Source organism: Etheostoma cragini, chromosome 7, assembly GCF_013103735.1.
Source record: "Etheostoma cragini isolate CJK2018 chromosome 7, CSU_Ecrag_1.0, whole genome shotgun sequence".
Lineage (NCBI taxonomy): Eukaryota > Metazoa > Chordata > Actinopteri > Perciformes > Percidae > Etheostoma > Etheostoma cragini.
In genome coordinates this window covers 2542133-2569856 of record NC_048413.1, presented here as the reverse complement: position 1 = coordinate 2569856, position 27724 = coordinate 2542133, and the positions used below count along the sequence as shown (strand labels likewise).

General features: G+C 41.2%; 1 protein-coding gene and 1 long non-coding RNA gene across 2 annotated transcripts; one reads left to right on the top strand and one right to left on the bottom strand.

The window, feature by feature from the left end:
- The first annotated feature begins 816 nt into the window (after positions 1 to 816).
- tamalin (trafficking regulator and scaffold protein tamalin) lies at positions 817 to 11111 on the top strand. The gene is made up of 8 exons (XM_034877305.1): positions 817 to 1162; positions 3664 to 3716; positions 4858 to 4912; positions 6500 to 6602; positions 7600 to 7693; positions 9255 to 9321; positions 10203 to 10269; positions 10532 to 11111. Exons 1-8 carry the CDS (start codon positions 965 to 967, stop codon positions 11023 to 11025), a joined length of 1131 nt encoding a protein of 376 aa, XP_034733196.1. The 5' UTR covers positions 817 to 964; the 3' UTR covers positions 11026 to 11111.
- On the bottom strand, positions 9005 to 27724 carry LOC117947941. The gene is made up of 3 exons (XR_004657365.1): positions 27714 to 27724; positions 9487 to 9496; positions 9005 to 9131 (listed from the first exon to the last, which is right to left on the bottom strand). It is a non-coding gene; the product is annotated as an uncharacterized LOC117947941 (long non-coding RNA).

Sequence of the window (27724 nt, the reverse complement as noted above, 5' to 3'; positions counted from 1 at the left end):
GGTTCACACAACAGTTTGCTCATAAAATAAGCCACCAAACTAAAGAATTGTGTCGGGAATACTTCCATACGCTTCCATACGCTACTTACACATTCTAAAAAACGACATGTACAACATGTCTTCTACTTTGCTGAAAAGTCTATATACAGTGTCTGTGTCCAGGAAGTTTCAAATTTGGGTGCAACAGCAGTACAGTAAGAAATGTGTAATAATCACTGAACTAGAGCAAGTCACTTCTTGCCTTTCTGTTTTAATATAAACATTGATTTAAGTATGCAACTAATGATAATTTTCTTGATCACGTATTAAAATAGTGAAACATGGCCAGCACAATTCCTTAAATATTAAATGTTTTGTCTTCAAATGTCTTGTTTTAGCTGATCAAAAGTAAAATTAAAATAAAAATAAATACAACATTCAAATTATAATTCTTCACATTTGAAAAGGTGACAACAGGGAATATTTGGCATTGTTGCTTGAAAATAATTGAACTAACTAATCAATTATCCAAATAATGACTTATCAATCAATCAACTAATTCTTCTTCATCGATTACCTGCCTTGCATGCTTTTATTTTCTCCTCTTGATTCTACAGCTAATTTCTAAAATAAAAAACCACCTCTTTCTTTGGCAACATTTGCAACCCCCAAAACAATAATACTTGCAGCTGCCAAACTGTGAAGCAGGAATATCCGAGGTGTACGTGAAGTCATCACAAAAAGGATGCACGTCAACATCCCTATTGGCACTCATTCGTGTCCTTCACAATAAAAGTCCCCGCCCCCAGCCTTTTTAGAAGAAACGCTCTGAAGTCATGTTACACTTGGCTCCACGTTGAAGCGCATAACTCGGTTAGCATCTTCCTCGACCGGTTTCACTCTCTGAGGACAACAACACACTTCATAATCATTTTTTTAATTTTTAATTTTCAACAACTTTCCCGCTCTCTTTTATGAGCTCAACATGACGTTCAGGAGGCTGAAGAAGGTGAACTCCAGCGGTCCGGAGAGTGGACCCGCATCTTCAGACAACGACATTTATTTCCCCTCGTCAAAGTCAGACAGCTGCCGGACCGGGGACTTACCGACACACTCCTCGGAGGTTTACAACTACAAGACTTTGGCTTACTCGGGAGGGACGCTTCCCAGAAACTTCAAAAAAGTAAGAAGTCCATTCAACACTTGTTGTGTTACCTTATTATTTCTCCCTTGTGCCCTCAGTCATTGGGTCTTGTGGTCCGACGTTATCAACACAGTTAGCATATGTTATTAATGCTAACTGTATTGAATGCTGTTCTATTAACTGGTTTAGCTGCAATTGGTCATACAAGACAGTTATACTTGCTTAATATGAAACATTTACACTCTTGAGGCAGGATAGTTTTCTTTTTTGGGACTTTTTTAGCATGACAGCATTTAATTGACAGTGGACTTCCACATTTTTTTAGATACATAGATACACACATACATACATAGATACATACATTCATACTTCATTTATACTGTATTTATCCCGAAGGAAATGTTAGGCATCCAGTAGCATGACAACCATAACAGATAAACACACATATATCACACTTGCCTAACAATAAAATTAAAAATTAAAAAATTAAAAAAAATCACTCACAGGAAGGCAATGGCCATGATAAGGTGACATATTTATCATGGTAATTGCATTCCTGTGAGGGATTTTTAATTTTTATATCTTTTTTTTGTTGAATTGAGTGATTCTTATACCTGCCACAAGGACATATACATACACATAGACAAGATGGACTCTGTATGACTTTATCTGAAAGTAAAAACCTGTGGATCTGGATAAATGTGCAGTGTTGTCGGTCTATCTGGTGGCTCTTGACCTGGAAATGGTCTGGGCACCTCTGCTGGTTCATGGTGTAGCCCATCTATCTACAGAGAGCATCTTCAGTGGCTCATCCAGTGGGGGTGGGGGGGGCAAAGTGTGGACCACCCAAACACTGAGTCTGATTTATGATGTGTCAGGTTCGCCAGGGTCTGGTGCTTCAAACGAGGACTTCATCTATATTAAAATGATGATGATTTGACACAAGGAGCGATCCTTAAAGTAAAAACCTGCAACAGTCCAGGTTTGTTTACAGTTAAATGGAGGATGACCAATACTATTTTTGTTCTTCTTCTTTTTATACACACAAATAACTCATTTTCTTTTGAGGGATGGTGAAATATATTGACATTACTGTGACTTTTGGAAGGATTTACATGTAAAAAACACTCACAAGCCTTTTGGTGTAATTATTGTCATTTAGTGTCATAATTTAGTGGTACCAATACATGCTTAAATATACAATAATATAAAATGGAAAAAAAAAAACTCAACTTTTTGTCTTGTTTTTAAAAGACGATTGATGCGAAAAGACCAATAATCACATCTTTGACCTTAAGTTTGTCTAAAATGCATTGATGAAATGTACTTGCATCATAAGTACATACAATAAACGGGTTGTTTTCAAATTGAGTTCCATAAATCAGATTGAATACTGACTGATCTCATAGAGTATTATTTATTCTACTTTATAAATGGTTGTTCTGACTCTCTACATGTTGCCTCTATTTCAAAATAAGAGCATACAGAAGATTCCTTGATCTAACAGAAACAAACCAAATAGTTTTAACCTGTTAACACCCAGTTAGGTAAGGTAAGGTTTGCATGGCTAGTGTGTCAATTAGCACATTCCCCTGGCTATTGTGTCTCTCATAAAGCTGGATTCAATTCTGTAACTTAGTTTGGTGTTTCTGGCATCCTAGTTGGAAAGCAGTTTCAAACAAACAAGTGGAACAGTGTACAGTAAAGAGAGGCACAGCTATCCACCAAGTTACATGCATACATGCGTGCATTGGCTGGAGTGAAGGGCTACAAAAGTGCATTGTGCACACACACACGCACAGAGATCCTGCTCCAGCAACCCCCCCCCCCCCCTGTTCGTCTCACAGGGTATTTGGGAATAAATGCACTCATTGAGATGGGAGCGGGACAATTCTGTAAGTGTTGGGACATAAAGAAAGCAACATTTTACTACCCAGAGAGACTTTAGCACAAAGCAGCCTTTCATAGGAGCAGCATTTGAAAATGATTGAGTTGGAACAGTGGAGGAGGGATTGTAATGATTTAGTGGAGCGTTCTGGACGGATGCCTTTCTTATTTACTCAGGTAGGGCAGAGTCCTGACCTACTGTTGACTCGGCTTTTCACTCAATGCAGTTATTGTGGCGGCTGTCCTCGCCACGTGTGTCTTATTTGTTTCTTTAATCGGCTGGAATTTGTACAAACTGCTCTCAAACAAAGATCTGATGTTTCACGTAGGTCAACATTTGGAGTGCCTGAGGGCGGCTGATTTTGTGTTAAGTAAAGCTACATTTATGTACGCTGTCTGATGTTGTAACTGTGAAGTAAACAAAGAGCAGCCAGACACGAATTTCTGGTTTCAACTTTAATGGATAATAGCCCAGTGGCTACAAATACAAACACACAGCGCACATGTGCAGCTTCAAGACTAGATGGACCAGTTGATGCGCTGATGTGTACTGTAGGTGTGTCCTGGAAACCCCCCTATGTTTGATGTTGCGTGAAGCTCCCCTGCAGGTGTCTGACACGCTTCATGTCTTGTTTTTCGTTTTCTCCCGGCAGGGTGGCGGTCTGCAGAAATGGAAACCCTTGACAGTAACACCAGAACCACAAAGGTACAATCTCCTTGATTCCTCATTGACATTTACCCTTTGTACTTTTTTTTCTCTTTCCTCTTATCTTCCTCCGGAGAATGATTGCAAGTGAGCGGCGTCATCCCAGGGTGAAAGGCGCCCATTCAAATAATCACCCAAATGTTATGCATGATATTCTGTGAGGGTTGTCATGAATTTTCATGGGTTCTGCTGGGCCTGCATGGGAGACGCTGTGTAGACGTCCGTAAGGCCCACAGGCCCTCGTACTGTCCATTTAGAAGTGACGTCCATAGGCTGCGGAACACAGAAGAAGTCCTGTAACGCCAGCGGAGATATCTTATTATGCTATCTGTAATTTAAATAAGAATAAAGAGAGGAATCCAGAGTTGGACATAAACACATCTTTGTTGACCTCATCTCCTCCTGCTCTTGTGTTTTGGAGTTTATATAGGCCTACAAAAATGCTGTTTTATACATTTTTGGCTCCTTAGCCAAAAAGCTGAGAGACTATGTTATGCCATATTTATTTAATTTTAAAAGATTACTACAGATTTGACACATCATTTGGTCTTTAAGACATCTGAAGACCGTAAAATAAATGGCCATCACAATATCCCAGAGCCCAAGACAACGTCTTCAAGTGTCTTTTTCTTTTTTTTTTGTGCGCAACCAATAAAAACTTTAAAAAAAATTAAGGTTACAATGATGGGCAACATAGAAAAGCAGAAAACATTCACATTTGCAACTTTGACACTCGTCAATATGTGGCATTTTGCTTGAAAAAGGGTTCAAATGGTCCAAATGGTTGCTAAGACATTTTTGAATAACTTGGGATGACATGCCTTTTGTTTTGTTTTTCTCTCCTTGATTCTACGCTTATATCACACGGTTAAGACGCCCCAATTTAAAGCACTACTTTTGATTGTAAGACCAGGGAAAGCAGCGATTTCACACAGTTGAGAACCTGCAAGCTGCAACCATCCAACATTTGGCATCTTTGCTTGAAAAATGACATAAACAATCAATTGATTAGCAAATTAGATGCCTATTGTCCACTTAATAACACAGCCCCGGTTCATCTTAAAAAAGACTCTGGGATATCTGAGGATATATCAGAAATTGTGAGTCCGTTTGAATAAAAATGACCTTTCTTCTCTTCCAGAAAGGTGGTGGTCCTGGAGAAAAATGAAGAGGAGACGTTTGGTTTCGAGATCCAGGTGAGACGATTACCAGCGATATTTTAGAGCCTCTCGAGTTCCATTTAACGGGATTTCCCTGCTCGGCTACATGTCATCAGATCATGAAACTTGAGTGACTGAAGCGTGGGCATCTCATCCTGTAAATCTCTCAATCTGAGCATTCGCCTGCTCGGCGGGAGTCAAAGGTCAACGCATCTCGTTGAGTGTTAGTCCCATGACTAGAGAGACGATTGAGATGTGTTTTTTTTTCCCCAGTGTTTTAAGCTGTGCGGTTTGCTCACACGCTTGCCATGTAATACCTGCTTCACACTCGCCCTCTCAGCAGGCAGACGCTTCACACATACAACCCCATTATCTCCCTGCTCTCGCTCCCTCTCGCCCCGAAGCCATGCAACAGACCTCACAATGTGGGCTCTGTCATGCAGACCCCGCTCTTAAAATAGTTTGCTAAAATGCGCGAAAGCTTCCGTAAACGTAGCACCGCATGGAGGAAAAGACATATTGTTCTATTTATGGTTTGGATGGAGGCCGCCGCCCTTCCTGTCCGCCTGTGGCCAGAAGGAAGTGAGAACACGAGGGCCAGTTTGACGTTCAGCAGTGAGAGAGACGACTTTGGACTCCTGTGTTTTCCTGGTGGTTATCATCCCTAAGCGCCTGTTATGTTCATCCGGATGGATGTGGAGTTGAGGATCCAGCATGCAAATGGGATATTTGCGTTTCAACAGTATTTGCGTGGTTATATGTTTATCTTTCAGGCGGCTGATAAGGAAGTGAGCCAGGCAGATTTCCATAAGTTGGATCCATGTTTTAATAGGAACACTTGACTGTAGCAGATGGAAGGCTTGATAACTCGCATGTCATTTTACGAGACCTTTGTGAGTCTATGGACCTGTGTGTTGAGGGAAAGGCCCTGAGAGTTTCAGCCGGATAGTTGTGTGACAAGGGGAAGTCTATCTGTTGCCTGCACTGCTCTGACCTTCTGCAGAGAGTCTGCGGTGACTGAAACGGGGAAGAGCACGCAGATACACGTGGAAGTAACACACTAACACTGTTTCCAAGACAACTAAATATTACACAAAAATAGAAACTTTCTTAATGGGTTTTAGGGACGCATCAGGTTTATAAAGACAGAAAAACACTGATGTCAGCATGTCAAGATAGGATCACATTTTCTGAAAAACAATACAGATATAGATGCATCAATATAGATATTTGTCCTCCTGTTTATGTACTAGCCACAAAGAAATCCAACGATACAGTTTCGTGCTTTCATGGAGAGCGTTTTCTCGGAGGGATAGTAACACAAAGAGGGAGATTTCTACTTAAAAGAACCGGTCCTGTCTACCGTCTCTTTCTGTTCAGCCAGGCCAGAGAAACAAACCGTACCTTGCCATGTGTGTGCCACGTCTTTGCTTATTGCCTGATACGATCTTTTTTCCGGCGTTGTCCGTCACGGCTTCCTCAGCATGTCATTCAGCGGTTTATCAGTGTTGCATTGTGTTCCACCACAATATTTCAAAACTGCTGACATCAGTCGCATTGTGTAAGCCAATTCCTATACATAGAGAAGAAGAAGCATTTACTCGTCAACTTCGTCTTTTTCAGACTTACGGCCTGCACCATCAAGACCAAAACTCTGTGGAGATGTGCACGTTTGTGTGTAGAGTGCACGACGACAGCCCGGCCCAGCAAGCAGGACTTAAAGTGGGTGAGTTTGTGCGTCGAAGCTCAAAATAACCTGGAAAACACTGGTAATAGACACGAGGGGAAGTGAGTGTCTTTTGTTCGGCTCATCCTCTTTTCGGGTTTGCCAGCTGACACTTGTGTACCGTACGTCAACAAAAGCGCTGGTGTGTCTCGGGCCGGCTGTTTAGTGAAGTACAAATATGACAGTTTGGCTACTCATTTTCCAGTCGGCAAACAACTTAGCGAGCGGCTATTTCAGCCAACACGTATTTGCCAGCTCTTCGCACCAATGTGCCAGATGGAGTAAAGCAAAGACAGTTGTAAAGGAAGTGCTATTTTTATTTGGCACACATGACTTGTTTCCTTTTTGAAAAAAAAAAAAAAAAAAAGGAATCCTCAAAGATTGCTTTTATATTTGTCCCTGGTTTTCAAACCTTCAGCTGCTCAGTGGCCGCTCTCGGCGTTGATGTCTACGTCAGTGTGTCAAAAAAAGAAGGAAGGCGGTCCTCCGCCTCCTTCCTCCATCCGACCTGCGTATGTCACTTCAGTTTCACTTCCTACATTCCTGGCATGCTGGCTCTATTGTTCCCTGTGTCTCGCTGCGAACACAGTGACTTCATCACATGAAGCCGATTGGGCGGCGGTTTTTAAAAGAGGAAAAATAGCCTTTGTTCTGAAAGCCCACAAAGGCTGCTGTCACGCATGAGAGTTCACACCACGTCTAATAAGTGGGACAATATGACTCTCGTAGATAAATAAACAAATATGGCTTTAACATGTTTAAATAAGCCTTTTTCCAACGGGGTGGTGACAGAAGTTCATTAACGAGCCGCACGCCACGACTGCACACGTCTTCCACATTTGTGTTGCACGTGTGTTGAGTTTTTTTTTTTTTTGAAATCAAACAAGCCTCAGTGGGCTGCAGCTTGCAGTAATTGAAGCCACAGTGAATTTAAGTTCATCCTGATCTGATGGCTGCTGGTTAACCTATGTGTGTGCGCGTGTGTGTGTGTGTGTAGGGGACACCATTGCAAGTGTGAACGAGGCCACCGTGGAGGGATTTCGGCACAAGGAGATTGTTCAGCTCATCAGGGCCTGTGGCAACACAATCAGGTACACAGACTTACAGAAAATGCCGTGGTGGTTTAGAAAATGTCAATCCAAATGTTTTTAGGTAATAACAAACATATTGCAGGTATTATAGTGATGAGACGATGGACAGCTGAAATAATCAGATTGATGTAGAAAGAAAACCCAAACAAGCTGTGTGATGCTAACCAGGCTGTCAGAACTGAAGGTAGAAACCATTTCTTCAGAGTGGAACTTAACCTGTGGGGGTTAGAGGGACGTTTCTTAAGAGGAAAGGGAAGAAAAAAGTGACGCTCCGCAAACACTTCAGTCAAATTCAAAATAGATTCTTACTGTATCTAACATCTCTGGCAGGTTGGGCAAGTTTTACCTTGCATAATTCTTATTTGCACAACAGTAACTCACATGTAAAATGAATGTAAAGTTCTAGATAATGTTAATTCAATCCCATTTCAGTCTGTTACAAGCTTCCCAAAATCTATTAAAGCCATAGTGTGTAGTTTCTGCCATCTACCTTGAGGAACTCTAGGGAATGACAACACTGTCGCCGCGTCCACATGATACAAGCCTCCCGTGATCGCGCACCCCCCCCTCCCCCTCCCCTCCTCTACGCAGTTGCTTTTAGCTTTTAACATGATGGACTCTTCAGAAGAGGATGAAAAAGTTAGGTTAAGTTAACAACGTAGCAAAGAACGATAAAACCGCAAACATTTTCTGGTTCCAGCTTTTGAAATGTGAGGACTTACTGCTGTATCTGTCAATTGCATATGTTTGTGTTTTCAGGCTGTGTGGTTGACATTTCATATGCTTGGAAACAAGAAAGGCAGAAGTATTTAAGAGCCACTTGCGTGTTGAAAAGCCATTCATCACAGAAGGGCGGGGGAGACACTATATTGTTTAAAATATGGGGATAACAGCGCACATTTTCAGGCCGTCTCTTGTTAAAGCCATTCGTGCTGTTGTTCATATGAAAAGGGCCAGAAATTATGTCAAGAACGAAAAAAGAGAGCCAGAGAGAGAAGTTCAAACTTCAAAGTTTTTTGTTTTTTTTTACTTAATTTATTGAGTTGAAACAGTAGATTTGTCAACCAAAGCTTAAGTATCTCAAACATTGCTGTTAGGATTTAATATGCGGGTGTTTAATCGGAAACACACTCTCTTCCTCATCCTCCTCCTCTACTTGTAAAAGATTAAAAGGACAATTAGTGAAGTCCTCGCCTGTGCGCTTGGAGAGCTGCGGCTAAAAGCGGGAAGAGAACCGCATCAGAGTGGCACCGATTTTACGGACTGACATCATCAAATTACACTTCCAACTGGAGTCTGTATAAACAGTTAAAGTGAAAACAAGCTCTTTGAGTCACCCAGTCTTGTAATTCAAAGGATTTGCCACACTGAAGTGAGTGGAAGTTGTATATGTGCCTTTATCCTTCCACCTCGCTTGTAAACTGTTTGCCGCCGTCTTCTAAAAAGAGCCTTTCATATTTTGTTATAAATAGCTGTTTTCCGCCCTTGTAGTTTTTATTTTAAGTGTTAGCTTCCTGTCACGCTTATTAACTGTATTCGCCTTCTGGTTTTACGCTTAAAGGCTGGAGACGGTGTACAGCGACTCAATCCGAAAAGCGGAGCTGGAGGCCCGGCTGCAGTATCTGAAGGTGAATTTTTACTTTTTTTTCTTATTTTTATTTTTTTACTATTGTAGCAGCAGTTTTTCACTGTTTGTCAGCAGTGAGTGTGCCCGTTTGTGTGTGTGTCCACCAGCCACACACACACACACACACACACACACACACATTATGTTACATGCCTGATATAGACACCAGTCCCCCCCTCTCTCCACACCTGTCTCCCCAGCACAGCACCACCTGTTGCATCAGCAGTCCGCTGATCGCTGCAGACATTCTCAAACTCGTGGCCGTTAAAAAGCTGCCAGCTTTCCCCCCAAAGATTACAGCAGCTGTCCCGCTCTAATCCACGAGTGGGAGAGCTGCAACACAGCCGCTTTCTGAGATCCTAATCCAACGTTTGAAAGATTAACCTGCTGCTCAACATGTGTGCGATGCTGGTGCATGTTGATTTCCCACTAAATGCAACATAACTGTCAACTTATTTATGTTGCTATAGAGAAAAAACAAAAACAGTGACTGAAAAAAGTACTACCTAAAGCTTCACAACAAAAAGTACTACAGTCATATTCCTACTAATTTGCATGTCGGTTAGTGGTATTTGGGAAAAGCCCCCTTATATGTAATCCTCTTTAAGTTTTAGCCTGTAACTCCTGTTATTTGTCAATGCAGTTTATATGTTTCATACAGACTGTCCCCTTGACACAATAAGTGTTGAAAAGTCTGTTATACATGAGCTGGCAACTGATAACCCATTACGGTTTAAGTGAATATGTCCTACCTTGTAGCATTGCTTTTAGTTGTAGCTATTTCACAGTTTTAAATCCTTTTTTACGTTGTTTTTATAGCCTGTGTTGTGGTTTTCTTGTCACCGTCATTTAACATATCTCTGTCTTCCTTTTTTGTTGTAGCAAACTCTTCATGAGAAATGGGATGAATATCGGTCGTTGATGGTGCAGGAGCAGAGGCTTGTTCATGGTAGGTTGTCTTGTTTTCGTGTCTAGTTAATTCCATTCAACTAACTTTATTTCATCGGGATAATCCATTCAGTGAATGTACATACATAAAAAACAAGAAAAGTTCAAAATACGAAAGGTTGAGGGAATTTGACAAACCAAAACATTTTTTTTTAAATGCACATTTTCACTCTAAGAAATTCTCCATTTTGAATGGTTTGCTTCAGTCATGCATGTTTAAGGATACTAAATGAAATCCCTAACTCTGCCCTTCTCTGCTGTAGGCATAGTGCTGAGTGATGCTGCAGTGTACGAGTCCCTGGAGTCAGCTGGCGTGTACGGCAGCCTCGGCGCTCCCAGCCCCGCCGCTCAGAGAGCCCTCCACTGCACCGGCAGCACCAGCAGCAGCGCCAGCTTCCTCAGCACGGCCACCGAGGACGACCCCCTGTACCAGACCTGCCTGTACCAGGTGGACGGCAGCGTGGACTCGGACAGCACCGGCGCAGACAAAAAGAGAGAGCAACAGCCGGCGCAGAGGCAGCAGCGCCTCCGACCGGCCAGCGCGCTCTTCACGATGGCCAAGACGCAGCTGACCCGCAGCGCCAGCACACGCAGCTACGTGAGGGGGTCCTCATCATCGACGACCACCTCGGGGGAGAAGCAGGGAGGATTCAACTCGCTGCAGAGGAAGCCCAAACAGAAAAGCTTCCGCAGGCGCCTACTCAAATTCATCCCGGGCTTGAACCGACCCCTGGAGGAGGAGGAGAGCAAACTGTGAGCAGCAGAGTGACCGAGCTGTTTGCCTAAACTTTACAGATCCAAAGACTTCGAAGCACCACTGACTGTCCAACGAAACCGCCAAAGAAAAAAAGCAAAAGCAGCCCCAAAGAGTGAAGAGACTGAGCCCGAAGTGCGATGGCTCGACAGTTGCACCTCTCCACGTTTTGACCAATGAACATGTGGCTGCGTTCTGTAGCCCTCGGGGTTTCACAGCTGTACAGAACTTTTGTTCTTTAAGTTATTTATTTATTTCAAGATGTCTGCTTTTATGTACAGAATGAAGGATTTTTCAGTTTTTACTGCATGCACCGACTTTTATTTTGACAGCTGAGTAAAGGACCCGTTACCTTTGTGGTTGTTCGACATGACCTTATGGAAGCAAGTTTGATATCTACTTTAGATGACCCATAATTATGTTTTTTTCACCTAAGTCTCGGTTCCTAAAAATAAAATATGTGTCATTTTCAAATTTCACGCTCATTATTTTGTGCAGAACTTTAAAAGAAAAGCTATTTGGTTCAACAAGCCACAACTTTTTGTGGGAATCATAGCTGCCAAACTTAAATTAGTGCTCAGACCTCAAATATACACACAATCTGTTTGTAATTTCCCCGGTGGAGATGTGTCCTACTCCATGTGATACTTTTTAATACAGCAAGCCTTCATAGTTCCACAACTCTCCCTCCGTTTTAAGAATGTTATCACCCGAGTTCTCAAGTTAAATGTGTGGTTTTCGGATGGTTTGAGGCTTTTTGTTGTGTGAGGTATCCAGAACGGAGGCTTTTGTATCGGCTATGACACCGTTTATTGTTGCGAGGATAGTGAGGAATGTGCGGAGAAAGGCATGACCCAAAATTCCAAACAAACACTTTCTTTCAGCTCCTGCAGACGAATGCTGATTCCTCCTCTTCCACGCTCCCATATTCCCATGGCAGCTTCAGTTGTCCAAGAGGTAGGTGTGTGTGTGTGTGTGTGTGTGTGTGTGTGTATGTGTGTGTACGTTGGGGGTAGTTTGGAGTCTTTTCATTCCTGGCTCCCAGCTGACCCATGAGGTCATGGTGGCCACTCTCTCTTCAGCGTTGATCCCTTTTGTCCTCTGCTGCTCATTCACAGATGCGTTAGGAGTGTTGATGATGGTGAGCGATGGTATGTGGCCATGTGTTCCAGCCGAGCCCTCTGACTGTTATGGGCACATTAAGGAGAAGCGGTGGGGGGGGGGGGGGGGGGGGGGATTTAAGGGATTGTTATGCAAGCTTGCCGGTGCTTGAAACGTGGGTTTAGAGCAAATGGGCTGGATGCATAACGAGGGGCTACTTATTCAAGACGATGGTACGCTAAAAAAATGTGTTAAAGGGCCATTTAACAAAGACAGAGGGCCCAAACAACCAGGATGCTCAGCAATTAACCCAGCAGGCGGTTAGTGTAGGGGGTCGCTAGTCATTACTACTGTTGCAAATGTTTGGTTGTCGCCCTATTAGTGTTGCTATTGTTGTTTCACAGACTCTGGTGGATTTGTTTTGCAGCAGTTGGTTTTAGTATGAACTGCAGATTGAGGTCAATTTTTACTTGTTGTTTTGGGTGTTTTTGTAACTAGAATTGCTTAGTCATTTCTTAAATTTGACTTTGTAACTCTACATTGTGACCAAAATGTATGAAAATTGTCATCTCTTTTTTCCCTAATGTTTTAATGAAAATGCTTCAACAGTTACATACTGTATCTAAAAACAAAATACTCTGAAACAAAAAACGCACAGACGCATGGCAACATGAGAGTGTTAAGACTTTATTTAGTGAAGAGGGAGATCAGGGTTTTTATGATGATTAATCTGCAGATTATATTCTAGACTAATTGATCATTCTTTCCATAAAAAAATAGAGATCAGTATCTAAAATGTATCAAATGTCTCATACAAAGACTCCAAATATTAACCCTTCACTTTGGGGTCCCTCGGGTCATATTGACCCGTGACTTATTTGGGGTTTTAAAAAGAATTCTGAAATAAATTTTTACTTCATAATCTATTAAAAAATGTTGTCTTTAATGAGACAACATATATGTTTAGTGAATACAATCAGTCTCCACTAGCACACAATTAAAAATGGACGTGTGATTCGTTTTTTTGTCACAAGGTTAAAATTCATGTTAAAAATCCACTATGGAAAAAACATGAGTGGTCATATCCAGAATAATTTTCTGAATTGAGTCAGGAATACATGTTTATCACAGATAATAAGGTAAGGCCGTTGATTTTCAGGTACAAAAAATGTAACTTGTACCATTTTTCTTTGGAAATGGGTCAATGTGACCCGAATACCATACAAGGGTTAAAAATGCATTTTTGCTTGATCGACTAATCGATTTATTAATCATTAGACCTCTAGTGGAGATAATGTGTGAAATATAAAAGATCATAACTTCATTTTTATCTTTTTTCTAAATTGTCAATTTGTGAGTCTGGCACTCTAGAGCCCTTGGACCTCTCTGCCCACAACTGCAGGCTTAGAGGGCAATTGTAACTGGATTTTTAAATCTTTTTTTCTAAAATTTTTGTTTGGACAAGCACCTGGTACCAACCTGGGGTCTCCCTCGTTTTTGTTTTTTCATGTACTGGTCATAGAGTCAAAAGTGTACCTCGGTGAACGAGCCGACGCTATCGAAACAGTTTTATCTATTTATGTCTGCACTTGTATTGAATGCTCTGCAAACAATGCGTTCAATGGGAACTTTTGATCGCTGAATTTGCACTCTTCAGACACGAAAACAACTGTCATTACTGGTCTGGTCAGTGATGTGGAATGACAAGCTTTGAGAAGAGGAAGCAGGAGGGCTTGCAGGATACAGTTGAGCCTCTACGGTGAAACAGCTCAGACCAGACTGGTCTGCATGTCAACCATGTTGCATGGTGTGTGTCACAGTTTCTAATGGCCATTCCCTGGTTAAATTAGGATTATGGATGAGTGCAGAGCTTCTTTTTGGTTTAAAATAAAGAAGTGGATTTTTTTAAACACACATGTAGAGAAGACAAGACTAAACCCCAAATGCTCTTCTCATGCAAAAGATAAATATATAGCTGCTTGAAGTAGAAATATCACTCAAAATGTGTCATAAAGCATGGGTGGCACAGTGGAGTCTGTTGTGTCTGATAAAGGGATAAGAGCTGGAGTGGGCTGTCAAGGCACAGGATGTGGGTGACAAATGTGCCAGAAACCACTATACAGATAAGAGAACGGTTTTTAAAAAAAAGACAGCATCATATGCTTGCGATTATCTCCATGTACAGTATGTCTATCACTGTGTGTGTTTAACAAACAAAGAGGACAGGTAATGTGCAGTAAAACGAGAAAGCACAACGCCAGACTGGGTCTGGACTAAAGACACTTTTAGGGTCAAAAGTTACATATAAAACAATATCCTTTACTTTTAAAATTGTTAATAGAAGAATAAGTCTTGCACCAACAAGAGTAAACAAAACTGTCCAGCATGAGCGCTTTAGCCGTCCCCCTCTACAGTATTTTTTAATAAATGCAAATTGAAGAACAGTCTTCATAATCTGCATCTGAGATAAAGATTCTGAATTTGGTTTCCCAGCAGCAGCAGTGAGCTGATACCTTCCAGGTTGAATTGTCTCTTTGTGGCTTTAACTGCCTCTTTCCTGAAGCTGCTGCTCATAATTTCCACCCAGCAGCTTGTAAAGATCATATCAGTCATACAGGCAAAACCTCTTATTTAAAAGCTGGACAGCTGTAGTTAGATACAGTCCATTAAACCCCAGTAGCTGTGTGAGTCCATAAGGTCAAAATGCAAATAACATACAGAAGTGCTAATAAAAGTGGTGTAAAAAAATGGCAGCTTACACATGAATGATTATTTAGAAGGCTGTGAAAGCACATTTTGATAATCATCTACTTATTATGATATATAGGGTCTTTATTTTAGTAGGGCGACTTTATTTCTTTTTGCTGATTTGAAGTAGGAAGAGCTAAAATTGAAATAGGATCTTATCTGAGATCTGATGAAGCAGATTAGTTGAGTGTTGGAGTGTAAATGAGGATGTTTTTCTCCCGAGCTAAAACTTCCATAATTCTATTCAATTTTATTTATATAGCGCAAAATCACAACAGTTATCTCATTGCGCTTTTCATAAAAGAGCAGGTCTAGACCGTACTCTGTGATGTTATTTACAGAAACCCAACAGTTCCCACCAAGAGCAAGCACTAGGCGACCGAGGCAAGAAAAAACTTCCTTTAAGAGGCAGAAACCTTGAGCAGAACCACCAGAGTCCATCTGCCTCGACTGGTTAGGGGTGCGAGAAAAAGAGACACAGACAGACAGACAGACAGAGACATGGAGATTTGCAGCAGAGGTTGTCGAGCAGGAGCATGGAAGCAGCAGGGGACTCCAACCACAGATCCAGAGCCAGAACCACCTGCAGGAAGCGATAGGAGGAGAGAGGAGAGGGGCGAGAGAGCACAAGACTCGGGAAAGGGAAGAAGTTGAGTTAGTAACATGCATTAATGGAATGAGATGGCATACAGATGGATAGAGGTGCTCAGTGCCTCATGGGGAGCATAGTTGTTTACACAGTCATTCAAATTCAATGTTAACTTGTAAAGTGGTCCAATTTGCAAAATAAAACCAATTGCAATACATTATTGGATTGTTTGGACAATTGTAAAACGTAGGTTTTTCTGTTTCTTCCAATGGGAGCTGAGGAACATTTAGCCTGTAAGTTAAATACAATGCCACAATGCTTCCCCTGTACTGTAAACTAGAGGTGGAGTTACACCAGCTTTTGATTTTCAACTACTATTTTTATTTAGCTCTAGCTTGAAATTTTTTTTGGACCAGTTAAAAGGGACACTCCACTAATTTTACACATTGGGAACAGTTGTAAAACAGTTGCATATTGTTTTTTCGTGGCTCTTTTAAAAAGAGCCACAAAAATTTTAAAGTCCGAGAAAATAACCCATGTCGCCATGGTTATCGTATGTACTGTTGGAGACTTCCCATTGTTATCAGTGGTCAAAACTCCAGCAACAACTCAGTTGTGTTATATGGCAACCAATCCCTACTCTGCTGCACATATTTAACACAAAGCTGACGTCACAAACTTTAGGGTGGAGTTTGAAAACGTGGACGTTTACCATGCAGGGAGGGTCTAATGAGTTGTATTTTGGACTAAAATTAGGACCACTTTCAGCTATTTCTTTTCTCCATCTGTCTTTTGTGAGTCCTACAACCTGATGAAAGTTTAATGCTAAGTAGCTGCAATTAGCTCTTTAAAGGATTAAGTGGGAAAATCAGTTCAAATTGTGTTTTACTGAAGAGATCGTTCAGAGCTGTTTTAATTGTTTGAGGGGCAAAGGAAAATAACTACAGGAGCTGGTAGATTGCAGAAGAAGAACATCTCAGGGGTCGACAACGTGTGTGAGTGTGAAGATAAGATGAAGCTTTCTGCAAAGACAACCCAAAAAAATAAATGGGTTTAGTTAGTTACACTTTCTGTTCATTGTATCTCTTCATAATGTGGCATCTCCAGTCAGAAAGTAGACCTTAAATGACTCCGACACACACACCGTTATACGAACCCACCCACACACACACAAACACACTTGTATACTATTTCCTGTTTGGGGGTGTTGTTGCATGTGCTGTGCTACTCATATGTCAGACAATCGTGACCATTTAGCTTCATGGGTGAATTAATAATAAATCATTTTTATATTAGTAGATAGTTGTATGCTTAGCCCAAACGGTACAATACAATAAACATGATGTTGTGTTTGTCTTTCATGTCCTGCTTCCAAAAGCATCAGCAATCAGGATTAAACCTAATCAATTGCAGGTTGTTTTGTGTGATTTGAAGGGATGTTTTTTCTCAGGATGTGACACACCTTCACAGTGGGTGCACAGGGGGTGTACAGATGGTATACGAAAGGCCCCACATGGAACTTCTAGTTGTAACAGGTTCCTCTTTTTCACGATTGTTTTACGATGTTTGAGAACACAATGTCAGATAAGGAACCACCTGCCAATGTTCAGTCTATTACACTCTCTGCTCTCTGATCCACACACACACACACACACACACACACACATATGAAAAGAACTGATTATGATTTCCTATTAATTTCTATGGGAAATGCACATGGGTATGTTTTAATGGTGTTTTTTGACCCACACACAGTAAAAGATGATAATAGCCTAAAAATTTAATGGGGGAAATCAAAATCATGATTTTTGAGGAACAACTGGAACATCAAATGTTGCACAGGGGTGTACCCCAAATTCGGGGCCCTCTGGAAAGGCATTTTTCATGGGCCCCTCCACAGCTATTCATTCTAGCATCTTTTTGGGCCCTCCTCACACGAGGGCCCTGGGTACCCAGTCCCCGTCTTTACCCCCCAGGCCGATGCTGCTGTTGCTGGGTCATGCATCTAAGACTGAAATGCTTCTACGTAAAACCTCTGACAGCCGTGAGTGTGAGCCAGAAGGAGAAAGTCCTCAACACAATGGCAGGAAGTGTCACGGGGTTATAGCTTTAGCCTCAGTTTGAAACCTTTTGCCTGAAATTGTAACAGCTAAATGTGTCAGTTAGATTATTTGCCAATGTGTTTGTAAGCACGAGTGTCTGGAGCAACACGCAGACCAGTAGACATCCTCGTGCGGGTCGAAAGAAAGAGAACAGCGACGGTAACTTCTTCCTGTCTCCAAAGACAGGAAGTGGTGGGGATCACCCTGTTCTGAACGTCTTTTTTTTTTTTCTCCAGGGGATGCTGAACAAACACCACCACCACCACATCCGTACTGACTGAACAGCACAGCCGACGAGAGAGGACAGCATATTGCGCTCATCTGCCGACACGTCAGGGCAAATGAAATCAGCATGCCCGCCTGAAAGCTCAGGCTGCAGGGCTTCAGGAATGCTGTAAGCTGGGGTGTTTGTCCAAGAGGAGAGAGGATGTTGACTCACCGGGTTTTCTTCTTTTTTTTTCCAAAAGCCAGCTCCAGCAACACAGAGAGGATGGAGCCCAGATATACTGTACCATATTCCCAGAAAACAACTAGCTGAGATTCTCTGTTCTCAGGAAAATCCCACTGGGCTTTTATTTGACGATGACTTACCGAAACAATGAAACCACCTGAGACTGCTAAAGGGTGGGGTCTGAAATGACTTGGAGTCCTAATAAAGCTCAGTAATTCACCATATTCATGTAGTGTGTGGGTACGTAGTATACAGATTCTTTCATCCGACGCAGCTCAACACGTTCTCACTTTTTACCCACACACACTTCCCCTCAAAGGCCTTCATTCTCAATCCAAGAAGGTAGAATTGACTCATCTGCGGTGATGATTACCCACACACACACACTTCATATTGAAAGATTTGTAATCATGGTGATGATGACCCACGAATGACGATCCTGAAAGATGACACTCTGCTTGTGATATCATGTTGGTAAAACTACGCTAACTGATCAACTTTTTGTTTTTTTTTACGTTATTGGGAAAGGAGGAAGTTTACCCTGTCTAGTCAGTTTGTGGTTTGTCAGCTGCTGCTTCTTCATCTTTTTTTCCATTTGGTTTTAGATTACTAGATTACATCTCAGGGCACATTTTTTTAATTTTTTCCGATCATTTTAGAGCAGAGGTCATCCACCTATTAGACCTATTTATTCCACAGGACTCACTGTCTTATCATTTGTTCTCTTTGGTTTAGTGTGAGCAGTTTGTTGAGATGAATTCTGCACCGAGTGACTATACTCAGCATGCTGATGAGACTGGGGAATTCACTGTGATTTGAAAAGAAACCAAACATAAGCATGTTAGGGCAAAGCTATCATCCATTTCCATCTGAATGGCAGCTATGGTTGCAACAGTTGACGTTTCTCTTCCACCCTCTACAAGCTTCTTCAATCCCTGTCTTATACTGACAAGCTAGGCTTTGTATTGTTTGGGGATTCCACTTGCATCAGTGCAATCAACCCCTGGTACACACACACACACACACACACACACACACACACACACACACACACACACACACACACACACACACAAACTCTTCATGAAGTCCCCCTGCTTACTCTTAAACAACTGGCTCCTGGCCTTGAACAGGTCCAGGAAACTTTGAGACAATAACACTATTTCATCCACGGGCTGTGCTGTATCTGGAATAAACAAGAGGAAACTCATTGAAGAAAAAACAAAAAGGGGCCGAAGTCAGCCAATGTGTGTGAGTCACTGATGGCGACTGTCCCAAGCCTGGAGAGGAATCGAAACAAAAGCACCAGACGCCCGGCTAAGCGGCCGTGCAGGCCTGTGATGGGGACTTCCAGGGGGGCGCTGCCTCCTGACTTTTTGGCTTTACCAAGTGTTTCGGGGCCTTGTGTAATCCTTCCTGGAGGTTTTCCCTAAGAAGCGAGGAAAACACTCCCAACCCTCGCTCAGACCTCTGCTCAGAAACAGCAGCAACGACCATGGCAACAACCTGAAAAACCAAAAGGAAAATGCCCCAAAGCCGAGGTGTGAATAAAAGCACAGGTGCTTCCTGTGAACTTTTCTTAAATGTGTTTTTTTTACTGTTTTATTCAAATTCTGTACTTTTCATTTTAAATACGTGCACTTTACTTCAGTTCAAATGTGCTATTTTATGTGTAAATATTTGACTTTTTACTTCACTACATTTATTTGACAGCCATAGTTACTAGATACTTCTCAGAAAACAAGTACATAAGACGTTTATAGTATTGAGGCCAGGGATTCCCAATGGATTTGACTTGAGACCCCATTAAAGCGTAACTCTTGCCAAAAATGCAACCTAGGGTCTTTTTGTGAATGTACCCGAGTCCAACATTAAAAAGCATAATTGGGCAAGCCCCACTTTTAAGATTTACAGAATTTTAGTTTTTGATTGAAGTATCACCAGGAGGCTCTAAACATGTACTTTCTAAACCTACACAGCAGCTAGATTTTTGGGATATCATGAGAACCCACGAGAAGAATATGATAAATCATGTGAAATACATCACACAAGAACACATATTGCATGTGAGTACTGCTTCCACCACTGTTTTCCTATTTGTATGTCAATAATCAACACCTACAGTACAATTTGATGTGCCCTGAGAGGGCTGACCCTGAAGATGAACCCAGTGCTGGATGGTCCAGCCCAGTGTGTGTGGCCAAGTGTACGTGGGCAGTTGATGAGGGAGGAATGTGAGAGTGGGAAGGCTCAAAGGGGGACATTCTTGTGACCTACAAACAGATGACAGAAAAGATGTTGTCCTCCCGGGTGACAAAGACCCGCATGAAGACAGAGCTCATTATTCACACCGTGCTGTGATGAAACATCTCTGTTGACAGCACCGCGGCCCTTGCGTCATTTTCACTCAATGAAATCTGGATGGAAAGGTATTGTTCAACATGTCGGCCCACTGACTACAGTCTCTCACACAAGTAGCTGAATGGTGTGTAGCCTACCTGCAATGATTAATAGATTCAAAGTAATAACATCCACATGCATAGCATCAGATATGTAAATCATTTACATTTTCTTTCATTTCAAACAATTCTCATCTGCGGAATAAATGCCATAATGCACTTTATTCGTCCTGTCACATAAAGTTTAAATTCAGGTTTAAAGCTAATTTTGTAGATTATGACCACTCTCTCTCTCTCTCTCTCTCTCTCTCTCTCTCTCTCTCTCTCTCTCAATTTCATGTTGCTTTATTGGCATGACAAAAAAATATATCTGTGTTGCCAAGGCATAAGAACAAACATACATATAAACAGCAACAATGAGTAAATACATCTGATGTAATAATACAAGTAAACAGGATACTTATGATACCTCTCTCTCTCTCTCTCTTTCGCTCTCTCTCTCTATGTACTGCATGTATGTTGTTCAGGTTTTTTGGCAAATATAATACATGTCATTATAATCTCCTGTATTTTGTGCTGTGTTATGCCATTTTATAGTTTTTTTCCCCTTTTCATTCGTTGATCCTAATCTTATATCTGACACTTTATTTGTCATTTTGTGAGCTATTAGCCCACTTCTCCTTCTTTTAAACATGTGACGTATTTTGTGTTGTCTTACCTGTGCAATTACGTAAACTGATAACTAACCGAAACTAGTATTGCTTAATACATTGATACAATTGCTGATGTTCGACATGTGTTGATTATTCAGCCAACACCAAATGACAACCATTTACTATTTTTCCTCATAAAACAACCAGATAGAGTTAAAGCAGCAGTAAATGTGGAATTTACTGAGACGAGGTTGCCCATCACGCTGGGATGCTGCCATCCAGTGGTAAATCAGGACACAACACGACGATTTCTAAGCAGAATTTCAAGTGAATTTAAAAGTATACTGTATGTCAGGTTGTAAACGTTGATTTCAAAAGACACAAACCAACCTTTTTCTGATTTCCAGATCTGCAATCAATATTTAGCATCTTGATTCTGGTAAATGCTCCCTTTTTCCCAAAAAATAATAATTCTGTGACTCCCAAACAGATTTGTTTGGGCATTTTAGGCCTTTATTTGAAAAGGAGAGTGAGGGGGTATGGAGTCAAACCCGCGCCCACTGTGTCGAGGAGTAAACATCTGTTCCGCCAGGTGAGCTTCCCAGGCGCCCAACTTCCTGTGACTCTTGAGTGTGACGCAGTTCATTTTTCCACTCATTTCTAGAACAATAATGATATATTGTTCTTTCTTTGAAAGGATCAGCTTAACAGTTATGCATTGTTAGATACAAGCAAACTATAGGTGGGTTCCAGTGAGTGACACATCACCTCAGCGTGCACAAACCAGGAAATGGAATTAATTACTGTGCAATATTTAATACTCAGGACTTTTGAGACACCAAACTATATTTTTGGATAATTTCAATTCAATTCAATTTGATTTATAGTATCAATTTGTAACCAGAGTTATCTTGAGACACTTTACAGATAGAGGAGGTCTAGACCACACTCCAGAATTTACAAGGACCCAACAGGTCTAGTAGTTCCCTCCAGAGTGAGCAACAGTGCGACAGTGGCGAGGAAAAACTCCCTTTTAGGAAGAAACCTGGATCAGACCCAGGCTTTTGGTAGGCTGTCTTACGACCCGTTGGGGTTAAAACGAAGAGTGGCAACAACAGTCACAAAAATAGTAGTTTGTAGTAGTTCTTTGTAGTAGTTTATGGCATAGCAGGGCACTGTGCGGCATTACATGGCATCGCAGAACTTGGAGCAGGACCATGGCAGCTGCATACATGATTTTGGCGCCTCCCTGATCCAAAGAAACATGCTGGCCAAAATAGAACATAAGAACTCCGGGGAATGACTCCCCAGAGCAAGGTTAGTAACAAGCATTTCTGGGACATGGAGGCACACAAGTGGAAAGATAGAGGAGAGAGGAGCTCAGTGTGTCAAAGGACATGCATGTGTATACGAACTCTTTATTTTTCTCACTATTTTATATATGCATATCGTTGCACAAGTACTGCACTTGTGTATAATGACAATAAAGGCATTCCATTCTATTTGATTTCATTCTATTTAGCCTTGATAGTTTGATTATTTACACCTGGGCTTTTCTTTATATTTGACAAGTCAAAATATCATCATAAAAAAGGGTTATTAGTTAAGTCTGCCTCCTTGTAGATGCAATACATTTTAAGCTCACTTTAATATAGTTTAAGATCATTTTTGGGGCTTTTGTTGCTAGGATAGATCAAGACATCATAGTGGAAAAGAGAGGGGGAATGACATGGACTAAGCCTCTGTACATGGGGTGCACGCTCAACCAGGTGAGCTAACCACTTTTACACAACTTAGACAAACACAAAGCCGTGAAATGTGAAAGACTTTTGGGCCAGGAGCATTGACCCCAGGGATTCAGGAACATGTAAATTACCTTCAATAGATCGTCACGGCCCTTGAGCTGAATGTCAACCCTAAACCGAGAGTCAACACAAAAAGTCGAGCTAGTTAATGAGCATGCTGTCAAAAAGACAGAGAAAGGTTGTACTGGCTCTCTACTGGTGGGACTTCTGTAAAACATCAGAGCAACAAGCAAGAATTACAAAAAGAAAGTGAATAATTTGAACTTATATGTTGGTTCTGAGAAACCTACCATCTGATAAGAGCCTATAGGACGTCATTGTGCTCGATGTTTGGACGCCCCCTGTTAGAGTAACAAGTAATTCAATTCCATTTTATTTATTGTGTCAAATCTGACCACACTCTATAATTTACAGAGACCCAACACAACCCAGGCCTGGGGAGGAGGTTGGGAGGAGGCGAGGCTACTCCCTTTCACAAATGTGTGTGGACAGTTGATGATGTGGTTCGTGTTGATGATGATGACGATGACGTCTATGATACTATGATGTCTATGCTGCAGCTGATGACGATTCTGTTATTATGGAAGAGATGTTGATCATGTATACTACATGCCTGGTTACTGTACTCCTTCTGTGTATTTGTATTGGTATGATCATATTCTAGTCTGCCTTGACATGTTTTATATGTAATTGCCAATGTCTGTGTTCTTTAGAGTAGTGATATTTGATGTAAAGCCAATTGGCCTCCAGGGACAAAATATAATTGGAAGTTTAAGTAGGGTTACTCAAGAAAAATGTTAAGGTACTAGAACTATTTTTACTGCATGCTACTCCCCCTGTATTTCCTCTTCTATCCACCAGATGCCCTCAGACCCCACTGTCCCAGTCATGCGCTCTCATTCTCGTTCACCTGCTCCCCTGTTTCCACTTCCCCACATCAGCCCTGCAGTACGGACATTCCCCACTCATTTCCGGCCAGATTGTCAATTAACCTGATTTGTACTCCCTTTCCGGGTTTTCTTGTTGCCTTTTGCTGTGTCTTGACCTGTTGACTGTTCCTGACCTGCATCGCGTCCATCTCTTGGATTTAATGGATGACCAAAATCCAAATCCACATTTGTGAATCATAACATTAGTTTTCTTCTTTAACATCCCATGACCTCTCTGATTGATCTTGTGACACTTCGAAGGGTTTCACGACTCTTAGGGTGTAGAACCAGGTAAAGTACAGTGGGGCTCAAAAGTTTGTCCACCCTAGGTAAAAAATTGTATTAATGTGCATAAAGAAGCCAAGAAAAGATGGAAAAATCTCGACTAGTCATTAGACATTTGTATAATATGTCACAAAAAGTTCGATTTTTATTTCCGTCATTTACACTTTCAAAATAACAGAAAACAAAAAATGGCGTCTGCTAAAATTTAGAGCCCCTGCAGAGCTGGAAAGCTGAGACCTGACAGTGTCATGGACTGTTCTCAATCATCATTTGATGTTAAAACCTTATCACCAAGTGATAAGGTTTTAAATACCCGGACTCATCTGACCCCCCCACAACAATCAGCACCATGGCTTCTTCTAAGCAGTTGTCTGGTAAACTGAAACTGAAAATACTTGACACTCACAAAGCAGGAGAAGGCTGTAAGGAGATAGCAAAGCGTTTTCAGTTGCCAATATCCTCTGTTTGGAATGTAATTATAATGTAATATCTGTGAAAAGACTGAAGTTAAAGAGAGAATGGCTTCTACAAATGGATAATGATCCTACACACACCTCAAAATCCACGGTGGATTGCACCAAGAGGCGTAAACTGAAGGTTTTGCCGTTGCCTTCACAATCTCCTGACCTCAACATCATTGAAAATCTATGGATAGACCTTTAAAGAGCAGTGCGTGACAGACAGCCAAGAAATCTCAAAGAACTGGTAGACTTTTGGAAGGAAGAATGGGCGAAGATACCCCAAACAAGAATAAAAAGACTCCGGGCTGGCTACAAGAAGCATTTCCAAGCTGTGATACTTGCCAAAGGAGGGGGGTACAAGGTAATAACTCTGCAGGGTGCCCAAACTTTTGCAGATGCCATTTTTTTGTTTTCTTGTATTTTGAAAGTGTAAATGATGAAATAAAATCTAACTTTTTGTGACATATTGTACAAATGTCCAATCGGTCATTTGATGCCTTTTGGAGATTTTTCCATCTTTTCTTGGCTTCTTTATGCACATTGACACACATTTTTATCTAGGGTGCCCAAACTTTCGAGCCACACTGTAAGCATGATCATGTAGATCCGGCAGGGGAGAGTTCTAGCCCGACCAGGCTCCTCTCTTTATCCTGTCCCTTTTAATAAGCTGTCATAGTTTTATACACCCAGGGGGACTTCCTTTGACACAAGGGCTCCTCTCTCGTTTATCTTTCCATCTGTGTGCATCCATGTCCGAGAAATGCTTGTTACTAACCTAGCTCTGGGGAACTTATTCCCCGGAGTCTTTATGTTGTTTTTTGTTGTTTTTTCGCCCAACATGCGTCCTTGGATTAGGGCGGCACCTAAATCATGGTTGCAGCTGTCCCGGTGGTCCAGCTCTGCGCCAGGCTCTCTGCTACGTTCTGCTGCGTCCTGCTACGCCCTGCTGCCTCCTGCTACGCCCTGCTATGTTCTGCTGTACCCTGCTATGTCCTGCTACGCCCTGCAGTGCTCTGCAATGCCATGAACTACTTCAAACTGCTATTTCTAGTCATTGGTCCATTATCTTTATTGTGACTATCATTGCCACTGTTCATAACACCCCCAACCGACACCGTCAGACACCGCCTACCAAGAGCCTGGGTCCGTCCGAGGTTTCTCCCTAGAAGGATATTTTCTTCACCACCGAGGTTTCTTCCCAAAAGGGAGTTTTTCCTCCCCACCATCACACTTAATGCTTGCTCTTGGGGAATTACTGGAATTGTTGGGTTGTTGTAAATTATAGTGTGGTCTAGAACTACTCTATCTGTAAAGTGTAAAGTTGAGATAACGCTTGTTATGACTTAATACTATAGATAAAATACTATTGAATTAGTTGCACTTAAAGTCTTAAAAGTAAAAGTACTCAATGCAGAAAAATCCTAACATTTGAGATGCTAGAAACACACTTTCTTGCCTGAAAATAACTGAAAATAACCATATCTATTGGTCTTAGTCTGTATTGGTCTTTTGTGTGCCTGTTCTTTTTCACTGTACAGCACTTTGGATTGCATTTTGTTAAACAAATAAAGCTTGATTGATTGGTTTTTGTTCAATCTGTAATTGTAATTTAGATCTGTGATGCACCTCAAACAGTAAAGTGCACTTCTGTGTGCTCTTCATAGAAGAGTATTAACAATCAGTCACAGAGGCCATTTTCTGCAGAACCAATTGACTTTTGATACTTAAACTAAATACTTAAATACATAAAGCAAATTTAGTTTAATACTTCTATGCTTTTCAATACAGAACTGTAACTTGTAATAGTGTTGTTTTGCATTGTTGTATTGGTACTTTTACTGGAGAAATTGTCTGAATGCTTCTTCCACTACTTGAAAGAAAACAATCTTTTCCACACAGTCGATTAGTAGTTGTTTTGGAGCTTTCGATTGTATGATTGACTTCCAATGTAAAAAAAAAAAAAATCTTTTTCCCTCTCTTTCTGGTCCAACTTTCACTCATTACTTTTACGCATACTTTTACTATGAGGTGTTTGGGTCTACTGGACCTGAAAGTATTTAATTGTAGGTGCTGGGAAACTGTTGCATATCTACAACTGCTATTCTCACACTAAGTTACAAAATTGTTACATTTCAAGCACTTTCACTTGTTCTGATTAAGTTCTAAGAAATAAGCACCAATGACGATAAAAAAATCTAGTTTCGATTTTGTTATAATTGATTTTCCTTGTTTTTGCTCAAAAAACGGAAATGATCACATGATCATAAATGTGATCTCACAGGAGTAAATGGCAAATATGAACCATAAATGATGTATGTATCGTTGGTAAATGGGCTAAAGTACACAATTGTTGAAAGGGACATAAGAAGCCTGTGAATACGGACCCCACACAAGGGTTAAATAAGCTTACATTTTGTAGTCAAGACCAAAAACTGCATTAACCTTTCGATAGACTTGAATTTCATACTCCCACGTGGCTCCACCGAATAGAGCAAATAGAACAGTATGTAAAGCCACCCTCCCGCTTGTTGAGAACTCTGCCAACAGACAGGTTAGGATGTCACTTGCTCCTGGAGTGTCTGATAATAAATTGTCTCCCAGAACACACTTATGTAAGTTGTCACATATAATTCAAACACAGAAAGTACAATATTACTGACAGAAAAGAGTCAACCAAAAGCACAGTCAAAACTATGGAAAGAAGAATTGGAAGGGGAAGTCCTAATGTATGTGATCTGTATGTAAAATATGAGACATCTTTTATTTGTGATGTCTCATCCTCTTTTCAGCTGAGACTGGAAAGTGGAACTCGATAAGGACAGTGGTGACATAAGCCTCATGGGGGAATGTGAGTGCGATAGAAAACTGCCTCACGTGTTTGGTCAAAAAAAGAGGAAGAGTCACAAGGAGGCCCAGTCATGTTTCTGTCATGGGTGCAGCAGCTTCTCCAAATGTGTGAATTTCATGGTCTTTAAATCGGTCTGTGATACGTTTACCATGTTGTGGTTTTAAATGAGGCACATGGAATATCCCTGCCAGTTCTTGCAAACTTTCTTTCTCACATGTGTATTTTACAGAAGAAACTAACGGGTGGATTTATTTGTGTTTTATGATGTAGTAGTCTGATTTGTAGACTTTACATTTGGTTCCACCATATGGTGAAAAAACACCTTCTTATT